Here is a 19,291-nt window from a genome sequence, read left to right on the forward strand (position 1 = left end):
TGTAAGTCCAAAATGTTGGAAATGCAAAAAAGTTGATGGTACATTTTACCATATGTGGTGGTTATGCCCTGAGACCAGGACATTCTGGATCCAAATCAAAAATTGGCTACAGGAGATCACTGGCTATCAAATTGAACTCAGACCAGATATTTTTCTCGAAGGAGTTATTAATGACCAAATTCCCCAAAAAAGTAAAATATTTAATGTTACATATCTTAACATCCTCCAGAATAGCCTACGCACAAATGTGGAAAATTTCTAATATTCCTAGTGAAGAACTGATACAACAAAAAATAACGGAAAGTGCTGAAATGAATATACTTACATTGAAATTGAAAAAAGAAGACTGTGAATATTTTTTAATTTGGAACAAATGGTATGACTGGATAACACACAGAAATAAGAAATAAGATAGGAAATTAACTTGTAAGAGACCTCAAGAAAACGAATGATAAATATGTAGAATATACAGTATAAGAATATAAGAATAATAATTATAGATAAAGCTATTAACTAATGTTAGATAAATGTAAATGTAATGCGTTAAGATATATAAGATAAAAACCTGTATAGATGTCAAAAGTGCTGTTGAAATCATATTTGAGTTGTAATAATGGAAACTTAATAAAAGCATATTAAAAAAATATTCCTCTACTGTTATTACTTCCAAAAGCCACAAAACCAAAACACCACCCATTTTAATCAATGTTTATTTATAAATGTAACATTTACTATAAAAGCAGTTGCATTTTAGACAATTTTCTTACTTCCCAGAGCATTTTAGAATAAATATTATTAATAGAGATTAGTGTAACAATTGGTATTTGAGCCTTTGGTGATCTTGTCTGTAATGGAAGCCCCCCTCATTTGGCCTTATCAATCGTCAACCCTATCAATAATTATATTGGGTACAGAATTAGTTCTAAATAACAAGAATAAAGGACCACTAAGAAGTGGCTGAGAATGAAGTAGATATAAAAATAATTATGACACGGTTATGTCTGCCATCTTAAAGAAATGGAAAGCTACATAGTTTTTGGAAGGCTTTAAAAAAACAACAAACCCCGTTAACATTTATAATATTGCCATGTCGATAGTAAATCACTCTTTAAAACATGTGTTTAATATTTCAACTTACTATAGTGAATGTTTTTTTCTTCTTCATCCTGCTCTTCATCTCCCCACCCACCCACCAAAAAAACAACTGAAATAACAGATAGATCACATCCGATTCTACCGGTTTGGACCGGTTCGCGCGATCCGGTTGTTCCGGTGAGCATATTGCAGTGGAGGATAAAATTGAGTTGAAAATCAGCTTTTTAAAAATGTAGAGCACGCGTGCGCTTACCGAACTGGTTGTTTCACTGGTTGAATCATATTGACATCAGCTTCAGAATCAGTGGGACCTGAAGAGTGAGCAATCTTCTTTGAATAATGAAAAATTAAAAAGATGAATGGAAAAAATGAGGGTTTAAAAAAAAATCTATGCTGGTGATTCATCAGTCATTATGGAGAAATAGAAGTCTCCGTAACAGAAGAACATCCCCATGTGCTCACTACAAATGGTCCGTACAGGGGATCCTCAATGTACGAACCAGAATTGAGCTCAAAGTTTCTGTTGTTAAGTGAGATATTTGTTAAGTTCCCATTTTATGATCTTTCTTGCCACGGTTGTTAAATGAATCTGGCTTCCCCGTTGACTTGGCTTGTCAGAAGGTCAAGGGTCAAAAGGGAATCACCTGACCCCAGGATACGGCGACCGTCGTAAGGAGTGGCCATGCGCCTGAATTTTGATCAGGCGACCAGGGGGACGCTGGAATGGTCGTAAGCTTGAAAAATGGTCGTAAGTCACTTTTTCGGGTGCCATCGTTAACTTTGGCCTCTGCTTTTGGATTTATCGTAACTGTAATTCAATTAAGGGTCTCTATTTAAGGTGGATTTAGGATTTATTACAAGGAGAGGCCATTTTACACCCTAACCATTTCTCTGGAGAACAGAGGGATCAGAAATTCTGGAGATCTCTTCAAATGATTCCATACTAGTACGTTAAAGTGGTGACTGAAGAATTTCCATTTCAGTTACTGAGATTTCCACATCATTATAAAGTAGTGATGGTGAACCTTTTTGTTGTGGTGTGCTGAAAGCATGTGCATGCTGGTACCCACAATGCGTCCCCCTGCGCATGGGCACAGAACATTCCTGCCCTGCCCCTTTACCTGCACTGTGCATGCATGTGCCTCCCAGCTGATTTTTGACCTGTTTGAGGCTGTTTTCACCCTCCCGGAGGCTCGAGGGAAGCCTCTGCAGCTTTGGGAGGCCGAAAAACGGGCCTTCCAGAAATACCGGAAGTGCCCATTTTCAACCTACAGAGGGCCTCTGGATCCCGGGGCAGGCCATTTATTGTCCTCCCAGAGGCTTGAGGGAAGCCTCTGCAGCTTCGGGAGGCTGAAAATGAGCCCGTTTCAGCACTTCCGGTATTTCCAGAAGGCCCGTTTTTTGGCCTCCCAAGGCTGCAGAGGCTTCCCTTGAGCCTCCGGCAGGGCAAAAACAGCCTCAAATGGGCTGAAAATCAGCTGGGAGACACGCACATGCGCAGTGCAGGTAAGTTTGGCTGGGGCTTGCGTGGCCGCACAAATGGCTCTGCTTGCCACCTGTGGCACGCGTGCCATAGGTTCACCATCATGGGGCTAGGTGGTTCTCTTTTCCCATGGGAACAAAAGCTGACCTTTCTTGAGACTTGGAGGTGATCGATGACACCAGGCAACATTGATTTATCCTAGGTTTGCCATCACGGTTATAGAGTAACTGCAAAAGGGGCATGGAAATATTTATTTTCCCCGGTAAAAATAAAACACAAGAGTTTTATCTTAGTTTTAAACCCCGAAACAGTTAGCAAAAGTCAGCTGAATAAAAAACAGGTGTCATCCGTTAGATATTTGGAGAACCGTTTATAGCTTGCTCTTGTGAAAATGCCAACATTATACGTAGATGATCTGTTACTACAAGAACCCTGGTTTTAGGTTTTTCAACGACTGCATGACTGAAGGAGCAATAATTTATTGAGAGAATTCCCTACCCTCCGCGGAAGGCAATATTTAGTAAAAGGTTTCAGAATTACAATGTGTTTTATCAAACTAGTCTGTATAAAAAAAGTTACCTCTTTAGTAATAAACAGAGAATTTGATTTCTATGCTGCTGCTCAACCGTTTCCGGCGAACTCAGTTAATGAAAGGAATACATTGGCATATTAAGAGAACATCTACAAAGTTTGCATTAACTTCAAATTCTCTGCTTCTAGGAAATGAAAAAAAAAAATATGCAGGAGCTTAGGGCCTCTTCTTTCCTTTCAAAATATCGGATTTTGAAAATCGAGCGTGAGCCGATACTTTGGAAGGTGCTTGGCTGGGAGGGAAAAGTGCTTAACCGTGCAGCCGCAGACTTCATACATGTAACGTACGTGAACGCAGGAAATCAAAGGATGGATCACGTGAGGAAAGAGGCCTTTTCGACCCACTCTAGGTTAAAGAGTGAGTCCGAGAGCTACGGAGTCCATGGATTTGAGCTCTTACACGCCATTGTGGCAAACAGCCTTGGGACACAAAGGATGATGGTCCTCCGTGGAGAACATCTTATGAAGGACCGAGAACTGGGTCACAAAGTGGTTGGCTGGCCAGCAGCTACATTTTGGGAGAGAGAGAGAGGGGGGGAGAAAGAGAGAGAGAGGGAAAAAGAGAGAGAAAGAGAGCAAGAAAGAGAAAGGGGAGAGAGAAGGGAGAGAAAAGCAGGAGAGAAGGGGAGAGAGAGAAAGAGAGAGAGAAGAGGAGAGAGAGAGAGAGAATGGGGGAGAGAGAAAGGGAAGGGGAGAGAGAGAAAAGGAGAGGAGAGAGAATGAGAGGAGAGGAGAAAGGAGGGAGAAAGAAGGGGAGAGAAAGAGAGAGAAAAGGGAGAGACAGAAGAGAGAGAGAGGGAGGGGGAGAGAAGAGAGAGAGAAGGAGAGAGAGGGAAAGAAGGGGGAAAGAAAGAGAGAGAGAAAAGAGAGAAGGAGGGAGGGAGAAGGGGAGAGGAAGAGAAAAAGAGAGAGACAGAAGAGAGAGAAGGAAGGAGGGAGAAGGGAGAGAGAGAAGGGAGGGAGAGAGAGAAGGGGGAGAAAGAAAAAGAAACAGGAGGGGGAGAGAGAGAGAAAGAAAGAGAGAGAATGGAGAGAGAGAGAAAGAGAGAGGGAGAGAGAGAAAAAGAGAGAAAATGGGGAGAGAGGAAGGAAAGGAGAGAGAAAAAGGAGAGGAGAGAGAATGACATGAGAGGAGAGAGGAGAGACGGAGAGGAAGGAGAGGGGAGAGAGAAGGAGGGAGGGAGAAAAGTAGAGAGAAAAAGAGAGAAAAGGGGGAGAGAGAAAGGAAAGTGGAGAGAGAGAAAAGGAGAGAGGAGAGAGAACGACACAAGAGGAAAGAGGAAGGAGAGAGAAGGGGGAGAGAGAAAGAGAGAGACAATTTATTTATATCATAAACAATGCTGCAAACTGAAATAAACCACAATTAACCTCAAGGCAAGGTGACCTCCCCACCAAAGGAACAACAGGCTCAAAAAAACCAGGATAAATATGTAAATAACCAGCTTTCTCTATTCAGCTGTGCACCAGCCTCACTGGTGTGTGTATGTGTGTGTGTGTGTGTTTGTGAGTGTGTGTGTCCATATGTTCAAGCAGGCTAGGCCTATCTTTCCAGAAGCCACATTCTGAAAACAAGACAGGGGCAGGGTCCAAAACATGGATTTCCTGTAGATTAATTCACTAATGAAAATTAATTGCTTCTAAAAACCAGGCAGCTTGCTTGCTTGCAAAACCTTCGTTGTTCTCGCCCTGCCTATTACAACCATTCTCCCCACCCCCCACATTTACACAAGCCAGCACTTGCACACAAGCCCCTTCCAGAAGAAACAACTTTGCAAGCATGAATTCAAAACAACCCCAGGAGACGGACATGTGAAGAGAGGTAAAATGTAAGGGGGCCCTAACTATAGGTAATCCTTGTCTTACGATCCCAATCGAGCCTGACGTTTCTTAAGGGAGCTTTGACCTGTTTTTATGACCCTTTATTTGCCACCCTTGCTAAGCGAATCACTGCAGCTGTTAAGTTAGCCACACGGCCGTTAAGTAAATCTGGCTTCCCGCTGTTGACTTGGCTTGGTCAGGTGGTTGCAAAAGAAGATATCACGTGACCCCTGCAACCGTTGTAAAGAGGAGTCAAGCTGCCAAGCGTCCGAATTTTGTTCATGTGGCCACGGGGAATGCTGCGACGGTCGTTAAGGGTGAAAAACGGTCCTAAGTCATTTTTTTTCAGTGCCTTTGTAGCTTCAAATGGTCACTAAGTGAACTGTTGTAAGTCAAGGACTACCTGTAGTTTTGGAGCAGGACTTTTGGGAGTCTTGTTAAGCTCTGCAGAGATTTTTTCTGAAGTTTTCTTCTCTACGTCCTGGCTGGTTTAAGAGAGAGTGCGCCTCGTATTTTGCACTTCAGTGCATTTATTTAATCTACAACTGTTTAAAAACAATCTTATTTCATCTTATGTGACTCTCCTTAAAATAACGCTCCTGTTGTATGATGGCTACCGTGTTTCCTCAAAAATAAGTCCCTGTTTTATACCTTTTTTTGGCCACCAAAAAAGGCCCCAGGTCTTATTTTCGGGGGACATCATCCACTGACTAACCTCACTTGCAAGCGTCATCCCCGGCCTCCTTTTCGTTGTCAGAGGCCTTCAGGAACTTCTTCTTCTGCAGCCAGCAAGGCTTTCCTGAAGGCTTCTGCAGCTGATAACTGAGCTCTGGATCGATCTGGAGTTTTGTTATCAGCTCCAGAGGCCTTCAGGAAAGCCTTGCCAAAGAAATGGGTCAGCGAGGCATGTGTTGGGGTGTGCAAGGCCTGGCTACAACTATCCAAAGGTAAGTAGTAGGGCAGCCCCACCCACCCCCATGCCCACCCTAGCTTAATTTTTACTCATCCACTCTGGAGTGGGTGGGATCTTAATTAGGGCTTATTTTTTGGGGGGAGTAGGGCTTATATTGGGTGCACATGCAAAAATCAAGTTAGCACTTATTTTCAGGGTAGGTTGTATTTTCAGGGAAACAGGGTGTTAAGCCACCTTACCCTTTTCTCAAAAAGGGTATTTTAAAGCTGGATCTAAACCAGTGCTTTGAACCTTTCGGAAACCAACCCACAAGCTCAGACAGCGACCCTTATCCTACACCTGAGCTACAGGTATTTGCCACTATTGCAAATAAAGTATTTTACCTTGGTGCAATCATATCCATAAGGCTTGGTTGGAGCAGATAGGCTAAGAAAATGCCTTTCTGGCTGAAATAGTAAAGAATCGAGATTTTTTTTGTTGCTAAGATTGGCTTTGGGTACTTACTTCTGGATTTGATGTAACAATCACTGCAGGTGAGAAGGCCGTTTTTGATCCGGACGTCCGTTCCAGTTGCTGCGTCCCCAAGTTGTCCCTTACAAATTCCACACTATGCATTGACAAAGAAGGATGCACATTTTTATTTAGTGGTGGTTAAGGGCAATTCTAATTAGTTTTAGGTCTTATTGTGTCCTGTTGGCTGCCGGCCCCTCCAGGAGCCGAATCAAAGGAGGAGGAGGAGGAGGTGTGGGAATCAGGGCCAGCGTCAGGGCAACCTGAGAGCTCCAAGGAGAAAGAGGGAGTGGAGCTGGCAGAGAGAGAGGGGGGAGAGAGAGAGAGAGAGAGAGAGAGAGAGGTGGAGCCTGGGCTGTCCGTTGGCCCTCAGATGGAGAGCCAACAGGTCTAGAGATGGCTGATGAAGAAGAAGAGGAACAGCTGGGTCCAGTGCCTGATGCGCAGATGCACAGAAGGCAGAGGAGAGGAGAGCAGTGGAAATCCATGGGCTGGTCCTTGGGATAGAAGAGCCACCTCTGCTAGCAAAGCCCCTCCCTAACTCTGTGGATAAAATTCAAGGGGCAGAGATGAATCGATGTGGCAGACAATTATTCATCTCCCCATGTGAAAACTACTGGAATTGGTGAGAAGGAAGAGGAACCCTAACTAATTTATAAATTACACAGAGCCATCAAGAGCCTTGAAGAAAGTCAACTGAAGGACTCCATAGAGGTACTACCGACAATTTAATCTATAAGTTTGTCCCCAAAATTAAAGGCATCTTCTTGTCTTCACCATGAGAAGACACCTTAGTTGGTTAATGTCCATAAAGTGAAAGTCCCAAACTTGACCTCTTGGGAATTCTTCAAGACAAAAAGATATGATAGCTATCTCAGTGAGGGAAAATTTACCTCAGACCTGAGGAAGATTTACCTCAAACCAATTTACCTCAGACCTCAGGAAGATTTACCTCAGACCAATTTACCTCAGACCTCAGGAAGATTTACCTCAGACCTGAGGAAGATTTACTTCAAACCAATTTACCTCAGACCTCAGGAAGATTTACCTCAGACCAATTTACCTCAGACCTCAGGAAGATTTACCTCAGATCTCAGGAAGATTTACCTCAGACCAACTTACAACATCTAACAGAACAACTTTGGAACTTTTTTTTAATGGATATAAATAAAGCTGAGAACTTCGTTAAAGAAAGGAGACGTGATAAACTCCTCCAAGAAGAAAAAGATTCTATTCTATGAATATAAGCTGGAGGGAGGGACTTAAATATGGTTTAATTCATTAGGATGGATTTTTTTTTAAAAAAATGATATATGTAGTGTTAGAAAACTTTAAGTTAGTTTTGTATGTTTAAAATAAGTATGTATGTATACGCAGGCATGATGGTTTTTTAAGTAACACTGAACAATATTTTAAAGTTGGTAAAATATTATGGACTAGATTTAAAAACAGGAGCATGAATGATGTATTCCCACAGCAAGGGAAGCTGAGAGAGTTAAAATGTTTCTTTTATCCAAATAAGAGATAATATTTAACTTTGTCTTGAGTTTGAATTTGCTTTCTGATTTTGTGTTTGCAATGAGTGGGGAAAAACCACAGAACGTTTGATTCTGTTTTTGTATATTAGGCTTATTATTATATGGCTTTGTAAAAGCAAATTTTTAAAATTGTAATGTTGTTACCCTTTGACTGTGCCAGAGAGTTGGAAGTTGGTGCCTTTTTTCTTTTTTACCCCTTCCATTACCATGTTTCCCTGAAAATAAGACCAGGTCTTATTTTCTTTTGACTCCAGAAAAAAAAAAATGGCTGGGGCTTATTTTCAGGGTAGGTCATATTTTCAGGGAAACATGGTACACCATGCCCCTCTTTTTCCCTTCCTCTCTTCTTACTTTTCCATGTTTTTTTTCCTTTGTATTTTATACTTAGATAAACAAATACAAGTTTTAATTGAGGAGAAGACATCTTGGATGGGTAGGCTTTGGCCACGAAGAGCAAAGATGATGGAGGGACACCTACCCTGAAGCACTGAATATGGAAATAAAGACCAAGGCTTTCAATAATCATGGCGGCTCCTTTTCCGAGGGGGAGTCCACAGCTGGAGCAGAGCTTCTTCCCACTGATGGACCTGAAACGATAAAATGGGGTTGAAGTCTTTCCAGGTGACTTATGACAATCCAGGAACCCTTGACTTAACGACGAGAATCGAGTGCATCATTTCTGTTGCTAAGTGTTCTGACCTAGGCTTCACAAAATCACGAAGTAGACTCCTCGTCCCGACCAACCCCCTTTTTATTTAGGCTAATGTGAATTCCTATCATTCACAACCAGCAAACAGTCTTTCAAGAGTTATTTACAATCACAGACCTTAACGGACTTGGAGATTTGCCAGGGCGATAGCTTCCAAGCGCAATGCTATAGCAGAAAAGACTTGGCAAGGAGTCAGGAACAAATCTTCACTCTAATTAAATTAACTAATTGCCTCCTGCAAACCCCACTTCCCTTTCACTCCTCTTTATTCCCTCCATCCACCTGTGCCTTTACTCCTGAGTCGACCCTTGTTCCTTAACTGTTCCCTTCTTCTGGCAGCTCTGTGCATGCACACACTGGGAACAGGCTCCAGCTGTTCTTCTTCTCCACTGATCTCTAATTCAGAAGGCAGCTGATAACTGTTGGATGGCCCTGTCCCCATCTCTGTCTCCGACGCAGAGCCCTCACCTGACCCTTCCCCAAACTCCAGGACTTGTCCATGTTCCTCCCCAACTTCCTCACTGCCCAAGTCTGCCGCCAGCTCTGCTGGTCGCTGACAAGCCACAACACTAAGTGAAACATTGTTTAAGTGGGTTTTGGCTCAATTTTACGACTTTTCTTGCCACGGTTGCTAAGCAAATCACTGCCATTGTTAATTTAGCAACATGGCTGTTAAGTAAATCAGATTTTCCCATTGACTTTGCTAGTCAGAAGGTTGCAAAAGGGGATATCACATGAGCTCAGGATGCTGCAACCGTCATAAATACGAGACAGCTACCGAGCATCCCAAATTTGGATCATGTGACTGTGGGGATGCTGCAATTGGTTATTAAGCGTAAAAAATGAACCTAAGTCATATTTCTCAGTGCTGCCGCAACTTTGAACAGTCGCTGAACGAACCGTTGTAAGTCTAGGACCGCCTGTACTTCTAATTTGTTTTTTAGGATCTCAACATTAAGTTAATTATTTCCCCCCCACTTTTCTTCCCCCACACACGTCGCTGCAGGAATGTGTGGTAATTTGTAAAACCTGATCACAAATTCAACTATACGTTCAACTATTTACAAAGTCTGCACTACTATTACTATTAATCTTCTCATCACTCCTTACCACCCATCCCCTCCCACTTGTGTCTGTATGACTGTAACTTTGTCGCTTGTATCCTTACAATCTATATTGACTGTTTCCTAGTAGGATTTGATTGCTGATTGTACCCTATGACATCATTAAGTGTTGCACCTTATGATCCTTGACTTTTGGAGAATGTATCTTTTCTTTTATGTACACTGACAGCATTTGCACCAAAAGACAAATTCCTTGCATCTCCAACCACACTTGGCCAAGAAAGAATTCTATTCTATTCTATTCTATTCTATTCTATTCTATTCTATTCTATTCTATTCTATTCTATTCTATTCTATTCTATTCTCCAATATTCTATTCCATACCATTCCACTCCATTCTTTATTCCAATATTCTATTCTAGTTCTATTCCAATATCTATTATATTCTATACTATTCTATTATTTCTATTCTATTCTATTCTGTATTCTATTCTATTGTACCCTATGACTATTATTAAGTGTTGTACCTTATGATTCTTGACTCTTGACGAATTATCTTTTCTTTTATGTACACTGAGAGCATTTGCACCAAGATAAATTCCTTGTGTGTCCAATCACACTTGGCCAAGAAAGAATTCTATTCTATTCTATTCCAGTCACTTTTCCCAACATTTTCATACTTTTACATTTAAGAGTTTGCTTGCAACTGTAGTACAATGGTTGGTTTAGGCTTGTCCTTCTCAAGTTGTCGTCATCTTCGAGGAGCAAATGTGGAGTATAAATGTTGCAAATAAAATAAACACATAGCTGTACAACGTAGGTCCACAACTGCCTTAATTAAATGCTTTAATTGGCCGGCAAAATGTTTTAATGGTCCTTGATACCTGTTAGACGATTGGCTTTGGACCGTGGGAGAACGTGGGGACGATGGACCAGTTCTGGAGCTGCCTTGGGAAACTGCCCTGGAGTATAAAATAACAAATTAAGAGAATATGTTACTTCCACATCACCACCACCAAAATGTAGTGGCTGAAATTCTAGCGGTATTGCTTTCTACTTTACAAAAAGGGGTGAGCGTGGGAATGAGCTGCCCCCAACCTACAGTTAAGAAGTAGGTTCCAAATTTTCAACCCTTGATCAGTGACATCATCCTATCATGGTCAGGCCTTGTTCTGACCCAAACCTGGTTCCAAGGTAGCAAACATGAGACAAAGGTAATAGCACAACCTTTTAATGTTTCTTTACGAATCCCGTTAAAAGCTGCTTCAAACCAATTAGCTTTGATAAGAAAGAACCTTGCCAAGGTTTTGCAAGGCTGCCAAGAACACCAGATAAAGTTACTAAGTAATAATTCAAACACAAAGAGTCTCTAAACACCAACCCAGATACTCCTAACGTTCACCAGGTTCGAGTGTAAAACTTCTTTGCCTTTTGCAAAGAACTGCGGTTTCTCAACTGGCTTTTATTTCTTAAGCGAGGGGCCTTTACCTTGCAGCCTTACTCCCGAGTCACCCGTGCTGCTGCAGCTGCTCTTTCCTTCGAGCAGCCCTGCGCACACGCTCACTGGGCACAGGCTCCTCGGGGGCCTCTTCATTGCTGCTGCCAGCCTCCACAATCTCCAAAGGCAGCATTCCACTCCCTGATGGTCCTGTCCCTACCCCTGCATCACCCGCTGGCCCCTCATCCGAGTCCTCGCTCTCCAAGACCTCAGCCGTCTGCAACTGCTGCCGGCGAACCACAACAGGCCTGCTCAAACCTCAGAGCTTCAGAGCTGCGTTAGCAGATCTGCAATGATTTCACTGACATCTGCTGACCAAATTCAGTACTGTTTTGAGAACTTTCTCCAGAAAAAGCCGTCTCTCCCCCTTGGGATGGGAGGAGCCAGAAGATTCCAGAGAGGAGGCTGTCTTTAAGTCAACTCAACAGGTTGATGATCCTGGGCTGTTTTGGATTCTGACTTCATGGGAGACAGTCCTCCTTGCCCCAACGCTTTGCAACTGGTGTGACTGAGCTCCTGAAAAGGGTGGGAGCTCAGATGAATAGTGTTGAGCATTTTGGAAGCCCCCCCATAGACAGCTTCCAGAGCAACCAAAGCTAGTTGATGCCTTTTTCCGAGGTTGAGTTTTTGTAAAACCAACTTTCTTGGCTCTAAATAAATTAAATAAATAAATAAACAATCCTAATCATAATGCAGTCCTAAACACTTGGGAAGTGTTCGACTAGTGATTTGTGATACGAAACCCAGCATAGTTATCTCGTTTGCTATGTACACTATCATTTTTGTGTCTAATAATAATAACAACAACAATAATATGCCACCTCCGTAATGAGAAAGATGAAACAGTTGACCATTTAATCAGTGAGTGCAGCAAAATTTCACAAACTGACTACCTAGAACGACATAACTAGGTTGCTAAAAATCATTCACTGGAAACTGTGCCCAAAGTTTGGATTTGAGTATAGTAACAACTGCTGGGAACATCAGGCTGAGAAGATTCTGGGGAATGAAAAAGTCAAGATCTTGTGGGACTTCGGAATTCAGACGGACAAGCACTTGGCCCACAACACGCCTGACATAACAATAGTGAAAAGAAAAAGGGTTGGTTCATGACATTGCAATACCTGGTACAAATTGTAGGCACGCAGGAAGAAAAAAGTATCGGGACTTACAAATTGAAGTTGAGCAACTTTGGAAAAAGAAATCGTATGTTATCCCAATTGTAATTGGAGCCCTTAGAGCAATACCTAAAGGGCTGCCTCGCTATTTGGAAATTCTGAATTTATCAGACTTGAATACCCTGATTCTACAAAAAACCACTCTACTTGGAAAAGCTTATATCCTCTGACGCTACTTGAACAGTTCTTAGGTCCTTGGTTAGGACTTGAGCTGCTGAGCTACCAACCAGCCCCAAAGGCTGTGAATCTCACTAAAGATAATAATAATAATAATAATAATAATAATAATAATAATAATAATAATAATATACACTTTTCATTGTCACTACCTAAAGGGATAAACCTAGATTCTTACATTCACTTTATCTCCCCTCCAAATTGGTTCTTTTCCTGGTAACATAGAAACTCTAGAATGTGAAAGGTTGTGGAGTTTGTACAGCATGCAATTCAACCAGTGTAACAACCATTTTGGGGAGGATTTGCTACTGGCCTTCTCCAGCAAACTCTGTGTGTTAAACGGCTGATGGCGGCTTGAAAAACAGGATATAAAGCACACCTAGAGCATGGGCAGGCAAGTGGGCCCAACAGCTGATCGTCGGAGGAAACCAAACCAGTTGGCTCCCAGCTGATCCTCGGAGCTACCGGTTCTCCCAAACCGGCCCGAACCGGTGAATCCCACCCCTGAGTTTGTATCCCTCTTGTCTGGATTGAACCTCAGGTGATTGGCTCTCGTCCAATCCAGTACCCTGCCCAACTGTTTTGGAGGGGACAAAAAGAGGTGGAGTTTGGGTGGCACCTGGATATTGAGGATACCTAAGCCCACATCTGATGAGCTCTCCCAGCAGTTTCATGTAGATGTTTGAGGGGATCAAAAGGAGCCTCCAAATGCTCTACAATTCAATCACTATGAAGCAGAAGAATAATTCCCCAGCACTTCCAAGTGTCCAAGTAGGAGTGATACCACATCTCAATCAGGGGTGGGATTCTACCGGTTCATCATGGTTCATTAGAACTGGTAGCGCCAAGGATCAGCTGGGAGCGAACTACTTTGGTTTGCTCCAACGATCAGCTGTTGGGCCCATTCGTCCGCCAGGGCTCTAGGCTGTGCTTTATATCCTGCTTTTCAACAAGAACGCGCATCAGCTGTTTAACACACAGGGATTGCTGGAGAAGGTCAGTAGCAAACGCTGTGCACACAAACCAGTTGTTACACTGGTTGAATCGCACCCTGATTACAACTCTGACAGCCCATCCAGAAGGGTATACCATAGTTGTTGGTATCAAAAGGTCTACAGAAAGGTCCAGAAGGACCACCAGGAGTTGTCTTTTTCCAACACACAGTCAGATCCTATTCTATAATCTGGTCTTAAATCAGATGGAAAATGAAATTAGAAAACCAGTTTCATTTAAGCAACGCTGGGGTTAAATTTAGAGTTACAGTTGACCAGACTTCTCTGATGTTTAATCTATCTACCTAAATTATTAAAAAAAAACAGTAAGTAAACAAAACAAGTTGGCGGTATTCAACCCTGCAATCTCTCATCCAGTTTCTGATGTGGTTACATCCGGGAACTGGAATCCAGGATGTGCCCTTTATACTGACTATCTGCCTGATGTCACTTCTGCTATAAAATTAAATGTTTATAAGCTGCCCAGAATCGAACTGAAATGCTCAAAATGCACTTACCTCTTAACTTCTTTTGGGGAACTGACCGGCTGGCCTAAATTATATGCCGGCTGTGAATCTTTTTGTCTGGTGTCTGAAATGCAAGGGCTTGCTGGTCGTGGCTGGCTCCACAGGACATCTGAAGGGGAGGTTTTTAAGTTAGGGAACGAGACGCACAGAGCACTTCATAAAGAAAGCAAGTCTGAACTCTACATAGGTATGGGGGAGGAGGGGGAGGAGGAAAGGGAAAGAAAGAGGAGGAGCAGGAGGATGGGAAAGAAAGATGGAGAAGAATGGGAGAGAGAGAGAACGAAGGAAGGAGGAAAGAAAGAAAGAAAGAAAGAAAGAAAGAAAGAAAGAAAGAAAGAAAGAAAGAAAGAAAGAAAGAAAGAAAGAAAGAAAGAAAGAAAGAAAGAAAGAAAAAGAAAGAAAGAAAGAAAGAGGAAGGAAGGTAGAGGAAGAACAAGAGGATGGGAGGGAAAGAAGGAGAAGGTTGGGAGAGACAGAGACGGAAAGAAAGTGAGGAAGAGAAAGGAAGAGAACAAAAGGATGGGAGGGAAAGAAGGATGGGAGAGAGAGACAGAAAGAGGGAGAGAGAGAGAGAGAAAGGAAGGAAGGAAGGAAGGAAGGAAGGAAGGAAGGAAGGAAGGAAGAAGGAAAGAAAGAGGAACAACAAAAGAATGGGAGGGAAAGAAGAAAGATGGGAGAAAGACAGTGAGTGGGAGAGAGAAAGAAAGAGGAATAAGAGGATGGGAGGGAAAGAAGGATGGAGAAAAGAGACAGAAGGAAAGAGAGGGAGAGAGAGAGAAAGGAAGAAAGAAAGAGAAACAACAAGAGGACAGGAAAGAACTGGGGACAGGACAAAAGGCAGAACCCAAAAGAGGAGATGAATTCAAAAAACTTGCTAGCACGTTTCATACACTGTACTTAATTTACTGTTGACATTTCCATGTTAGCCTGCATTTTAACTACAAGTAAGTTCCACTTGATGCAAGAGTTCATGCATTTATTCTCACCACACCAGTGAGGAGAAAACAAGGTAAGTAGTTAAAAAAGCCAAAACTTTTGATATTTTCAAGTTTTTCAAAAGCAAAAGGCATCGAGTCACCACTGACCTGGACATAATGGCAAAGACATGTTCTTGGGCAATCTGTCTCCTGGGGTGGGAATTTGCTCCTTCTGTCTCCAATTCAGACCTTCAGGATATTCTTCCTTATTCACAGTGCTGAAGAGCAGAAAATATATTTTGTCTACTCATAAAACATTTCTGGAGAATATGAATTATGATACACCCAGAGGGCTGGGAGGAAAATCCCAGGTCAAGGGTGACAGTGAATGACGTGTCTCAGAATCAACTTCATAGAGGTCATGCTGGCATGTTCACTCCTAATAAATCCTTTGAAGTTTTTGAAGCTTGGCTTGAGACTCATGATTTAATTGGGGCAATTAACAATATTGTGCAAAAGGTGGAGGAAAACAATACAGCTAACCTTCGACTTACAACAGTTCATTTAGTGACCAACTGAAGTTTTTCAGCACTGAAAAAAATAACTTATTGTTCTGACCCAGGCTTCCTAAACCGTAATTACGCACACAATTATTTTAAAAACAAGACTTATTTCATTGCAATGTTCGGAATTGTTTTCATTCCCAGCAGGAATTAATCTCAAACAGTCCCCCAAGATAAGCACCCACCTTTCAGTTCTGTGAAGTGCTGCCAGAAACAGAAATATTAAATGAACTAGAAAAGAAACCAATTGAAGTACAAAAAAAAAAACAACAACCGAAGTACAAAGAGCTTCAAGGATGACTTGGAACCGATCGAACTACTTTGCTTCCTGCATGTGCGCACAGGGCTGCTCGCAGGAGAGAGCAGCTGCAGCAGCATGGGTGACTCAGGAGTAAGGCTGCAAGGTAATGGCCCTTCCTTCAAGAAGATAAAAGCCAGCTGTGAAGCAAACTTTCTTTGCAGGAAGCAAAGACATTTTGAAACTCAGCTTTGTGGACATTACAGTTGGAATTTGAAGACTCTTGTGTTGTGAAATATTTCTTATGTGTGATTCTTGGCAGTCTTGCACAGTTTTGGCAAGGTTTGTGCTTATCAAAGTTAATTAGTTTGCAGAAGCTTTTTAACAAGGAAGTAAGTAAGTAAGTCTCATTAAAAGGTTTCTGTTTTCTTTAGTTATTGCTTGTCTTATTAGAAAAGGGTTTGGGTCAGAACACTCATACATTTTTCTCAGATACGTTTCTTATGAAATTTATTTCATTCTTACGCACCTCGCATTCTCTTCTCGTAGTTGATATTCCATATGTTTTGCATTATCTTGCTCATAGAATAACATCTTCAGTTTCGTGTCTTCGTTTGCCTTCTTATCGTCTTCCGAGTAACTTAGATCAATCAAATTCTACCAAACAAATATATGTTATGAGGTTTACCTCAGAGGGCTGACATCTTTCCCTTAATGAGCTGTGGTTTATAGTCCATTATATGTTAAAGAAACAATAAATGTTAAACAAATCTTTAAAGATGAAGAAGGGAGAATTCTGATGGCGGAAGTGACTTTAAATTGAAAACAGGTACTTTTGGTTGCCATATATGCACCAAATAATGGACAAGAAGAATTTTATTTTTAAACAAAGCTCCACATGAAGATCCTTGAAACGGAATATGAAAATATTTGTCTTATAGGAGATTTCAATGCAATAGTTGACACAAAACTGGACTACAGAAGCAGCAACATAAATTTAAAAAAACAAGAAGGACTTTACCCAGAACTTTTTTTAAAAAATGACAGAACTATCAATACAAGAGACATGGAGAGGATTGAAGCCAGGGAAAAATCAGTATATATTTTATTCTAATATGGATCATTCATTAACCAACCAACCCGTAAAACTAAAATCTGACTGGTCCTGCCCCCATCTATTCTCTGCCTCCCATTGGGTCCCAGCTGATTGGCTGGGTCTCCTTTGATTGCCCTGCACAGGAGAAGGGAGCTGGAAAGCAGGTTAGTGGGGTGGGGAGGGAATGGGGATTTTGCAGTAACCTTTCCCCAGAGTGGGGAAGGAATGGGGATTTTAAAGTATCCGTCCCCTGCCACGCCCACCAAGCCACGCCCACAGAACCAGTAGTATAAAATTTTGAATCCCACCACTGGAGTCAGTCTGTGCTCCCCATCCCCAACAATCTGGGTCCTCATTTTCCTGAGCTTGGAAGGATGGATGACCGAGTCAACCTTCAGCCAGTCAGTATCTAACTGCTGGTGTCAACTCGTAAAACATTCCTATGCCTGTTTTAGTAGTTACCATTAAAAAGGCGGGGGTGGGGGGAGGAAATCTGGAAGAACCGTGCAGCAGTTTGAAAACAGAAGTACATTCCAACTCTTATCTTTAAAAGATTGCAACGAAAATACCAGGGCTTTTTCACACAAATATATTGAATTGGAGAACGTGATTGATGACACCCAGCCTGTGAAGGTGCTCAATGGGAGAATCTGGTTGATGAGACACTCGGGGGGGGGGGTCAGGGTCACAGGGGACTGTAAATTACATATGCCAGAGTTGGCTTCATACAGGTCATGCCAGTATTTCGCCTCTAATAAATCCTCTGAAGTTTTTTGAAGTTTGGCTCGAGAATCATGATTTAATTAGGGCGATTGCTGGAATCCTGACAGCTGGCAGCCAGCAGAGTTAGTCTGCAGTACTGCATTCTAACCACTGCGCCACCATATTCTATAAAGCACCATCTTATAAAAGCTTATATTTTGGGGGCATCACCCATTTTAGCCTTAAATTCCACTAGAGGACACACCATAGTCCTGTTTCCATCAGTCAGAGAAGATGATGTAGACAGGGGTTCTGCAGAGCTTGAAGCCAGCATGAATGGCACCACAGTATCTTCCAGGATCTTGCGTTCCTAAAGAAGAGAAGATGGTCAAAATTCATGAAACATCCAGGTGGCGCTGTCTGGAAGCTGAGTCATGATTTATTTTCTTTTTGTTTCACTGATCATCCAAGTAACTTCTTCAATATGATTCGATTTTTTGTAGTATGATTGGCAGGACTGCTAGGTTGTCAGAAGCTGGGACAAAGTAACAGGAGCTCACTCCATTACGCGGCACTGGGGATTTGAACCGCCGAACTGCCGACCTTTCTGATCGACAAGCTCAGCGTCTTAGCCACTGAGCCACTGCATCAAGGACTAGCTGTACATAATTCAAATGTGTTCTGACCAACCTTCTACAAACTAAATTTTAAAAAGGGGAGAAAGAGTTGAAATATTTTGGCTTGTTGAGTTGGAGGCTCATCCCCATCTGTCCACCATCCCACCTCGGGCTTCATACCTCTTCATAATATTTGCGTCCCTCTTCTTCAACTTCCTTCTGCGCCTTTTCCCACTCCTTCTTCAACTTCTCCTGCTCTTTCTGATACCTTTCCTAAGGGAAGAGGAGCAACGCAAACTGTAAACCAGGAATCCCGGCCCAACGTGGTGGAACTGGTATCTCCAGCTTGATCGAGGGAATAGCTCCTACTAGCAAAGGTTTATTTTGACATTTCTTTTTGATTAAAGGTAAAGTAAAGGTTCCCCTCGCACATCTATGCTGGTTGTTTCCGGCTCTAGGGGGTGGTGCTCATCTCCGTCACAAAGCCGAAGAGCCAGCGCTGTCTGAAGACATCTCTGTGGTCATTGTGGCTGGTATGACTAAACGCCTTCAGAGGCACATGAAATGCTGTTACCTTCCCACCAAAGGGCTCCCTATTTTTCTACTTGCATTTTTTGCATGCTTTCGAACTGCTAAGTTGGCAGAAGCTGGGACAAGTAACGGGAACTCACTCCATTTTGTGGCGCTAGGGATTCGAACCGCAGAACTGCCGACCTTTCTTATCGATAAGCTCAGCATCTTAGCCACTGAGCCACTGCGTCCCTCCTCTTTTGGATTAGAGAGGGGAGAAAAACAACTCAGAGCAAGAAACTGGATCTACCTGGAGTAAGCGTTCCTGTTCTTGCTGCCACCGTTCCTGGCGCTTGCGTTCTTCTTCTGGATCCCAAGCCCAGCACGTCGAACGCTTCAATAAGTCAATCAAATATACAATTAGATGCAAATAATACAGGCCTGCTGCATGTTTCCCCCAAATCTTTCCAACCTAGGTTTGCAAGCCCACTGCTTGGCTGATCCTCCTTCCTGGACAATCGTAATTTCAGTAAGTTTTTGGTAAGGAGAATCCTG

General features: G+C 42.4%; 1 protein-coding gene across 9 annotated transcripts in view; it reads right to left on the reverse strand.

Moving 5' to 3' along the window:
- Positions 1 to 696: 696 nt before the first annotated feature.
- The window catches only part of LIMCH1 (LIM and calponin homology domains 1), a 192,651-nt gene continuing 174,056 nt past the window's right edge, over positions 697 to 19,291 (reverse strand). For all 9 annotated transcript variants that reach the window (XM_087936752.1, XM_087936754.1, XM_087936753.1 and 6 more), the window contains 10 exons: positions 19,047 to 19,130; positions 18,407 to 18,499; positions 17,875 to 17,979; positions 16,341 to 16,468; positions 15,179 to 15,288; positions 14,085 to 14,202; positions 10,606 to 10,683; positions 8,427 to 8,535; positions 6,405 to 6,507; positions 697 to 3,677 (listed from right to left, as the gene is read on the reverse strand). In XM_087936752.1, the coding sequence (XP_087792878.1) occupies positions 3,652 to 3,677; positions 6,405 to 6,507; positions 8,427 to 8,535; positions 10,606 to 10,683; positions 14,085 to 14,202; positions 15,179 to 15,288; positions 16,341 to 16,468; positions 17,875 to 17,979; positions 18,407 to 18,499; positions 19,047 to 19,130 (954 nt within the window). In that variant the 3' untranslated portion in view covers positions 697 to 3,651. The remainder of the gene's footprint in view (positions 3,678 to 6,404; positions 6,508 to 8,426; positions 8,536 to 10,605; positions 10,684 to 14,084; positions 14,203 to 15,178; positions 15,289 to 16,340; positions 16,469 to 17,874; positions 17,980 to 18,406; positions 18,500 to 19,046; positions 19,131 to 19,291) is intronic.

Source organism: Pseudonaja textilis, chromosome 6, assembly GCF_049901715.1.
Source record: "Pseudonaja textilis isolate UNSWEBS1 chromosome 6, rPseTex1.2, whole genome shotgun sequence".
NCBI classification, from domain to species: domain Eukaryota; kingdom Metazoa; phylum Chordata; class Lepidosauria; order Squamata; family Elapidae; genus Pseudonaja; species Pseudonaja textilis.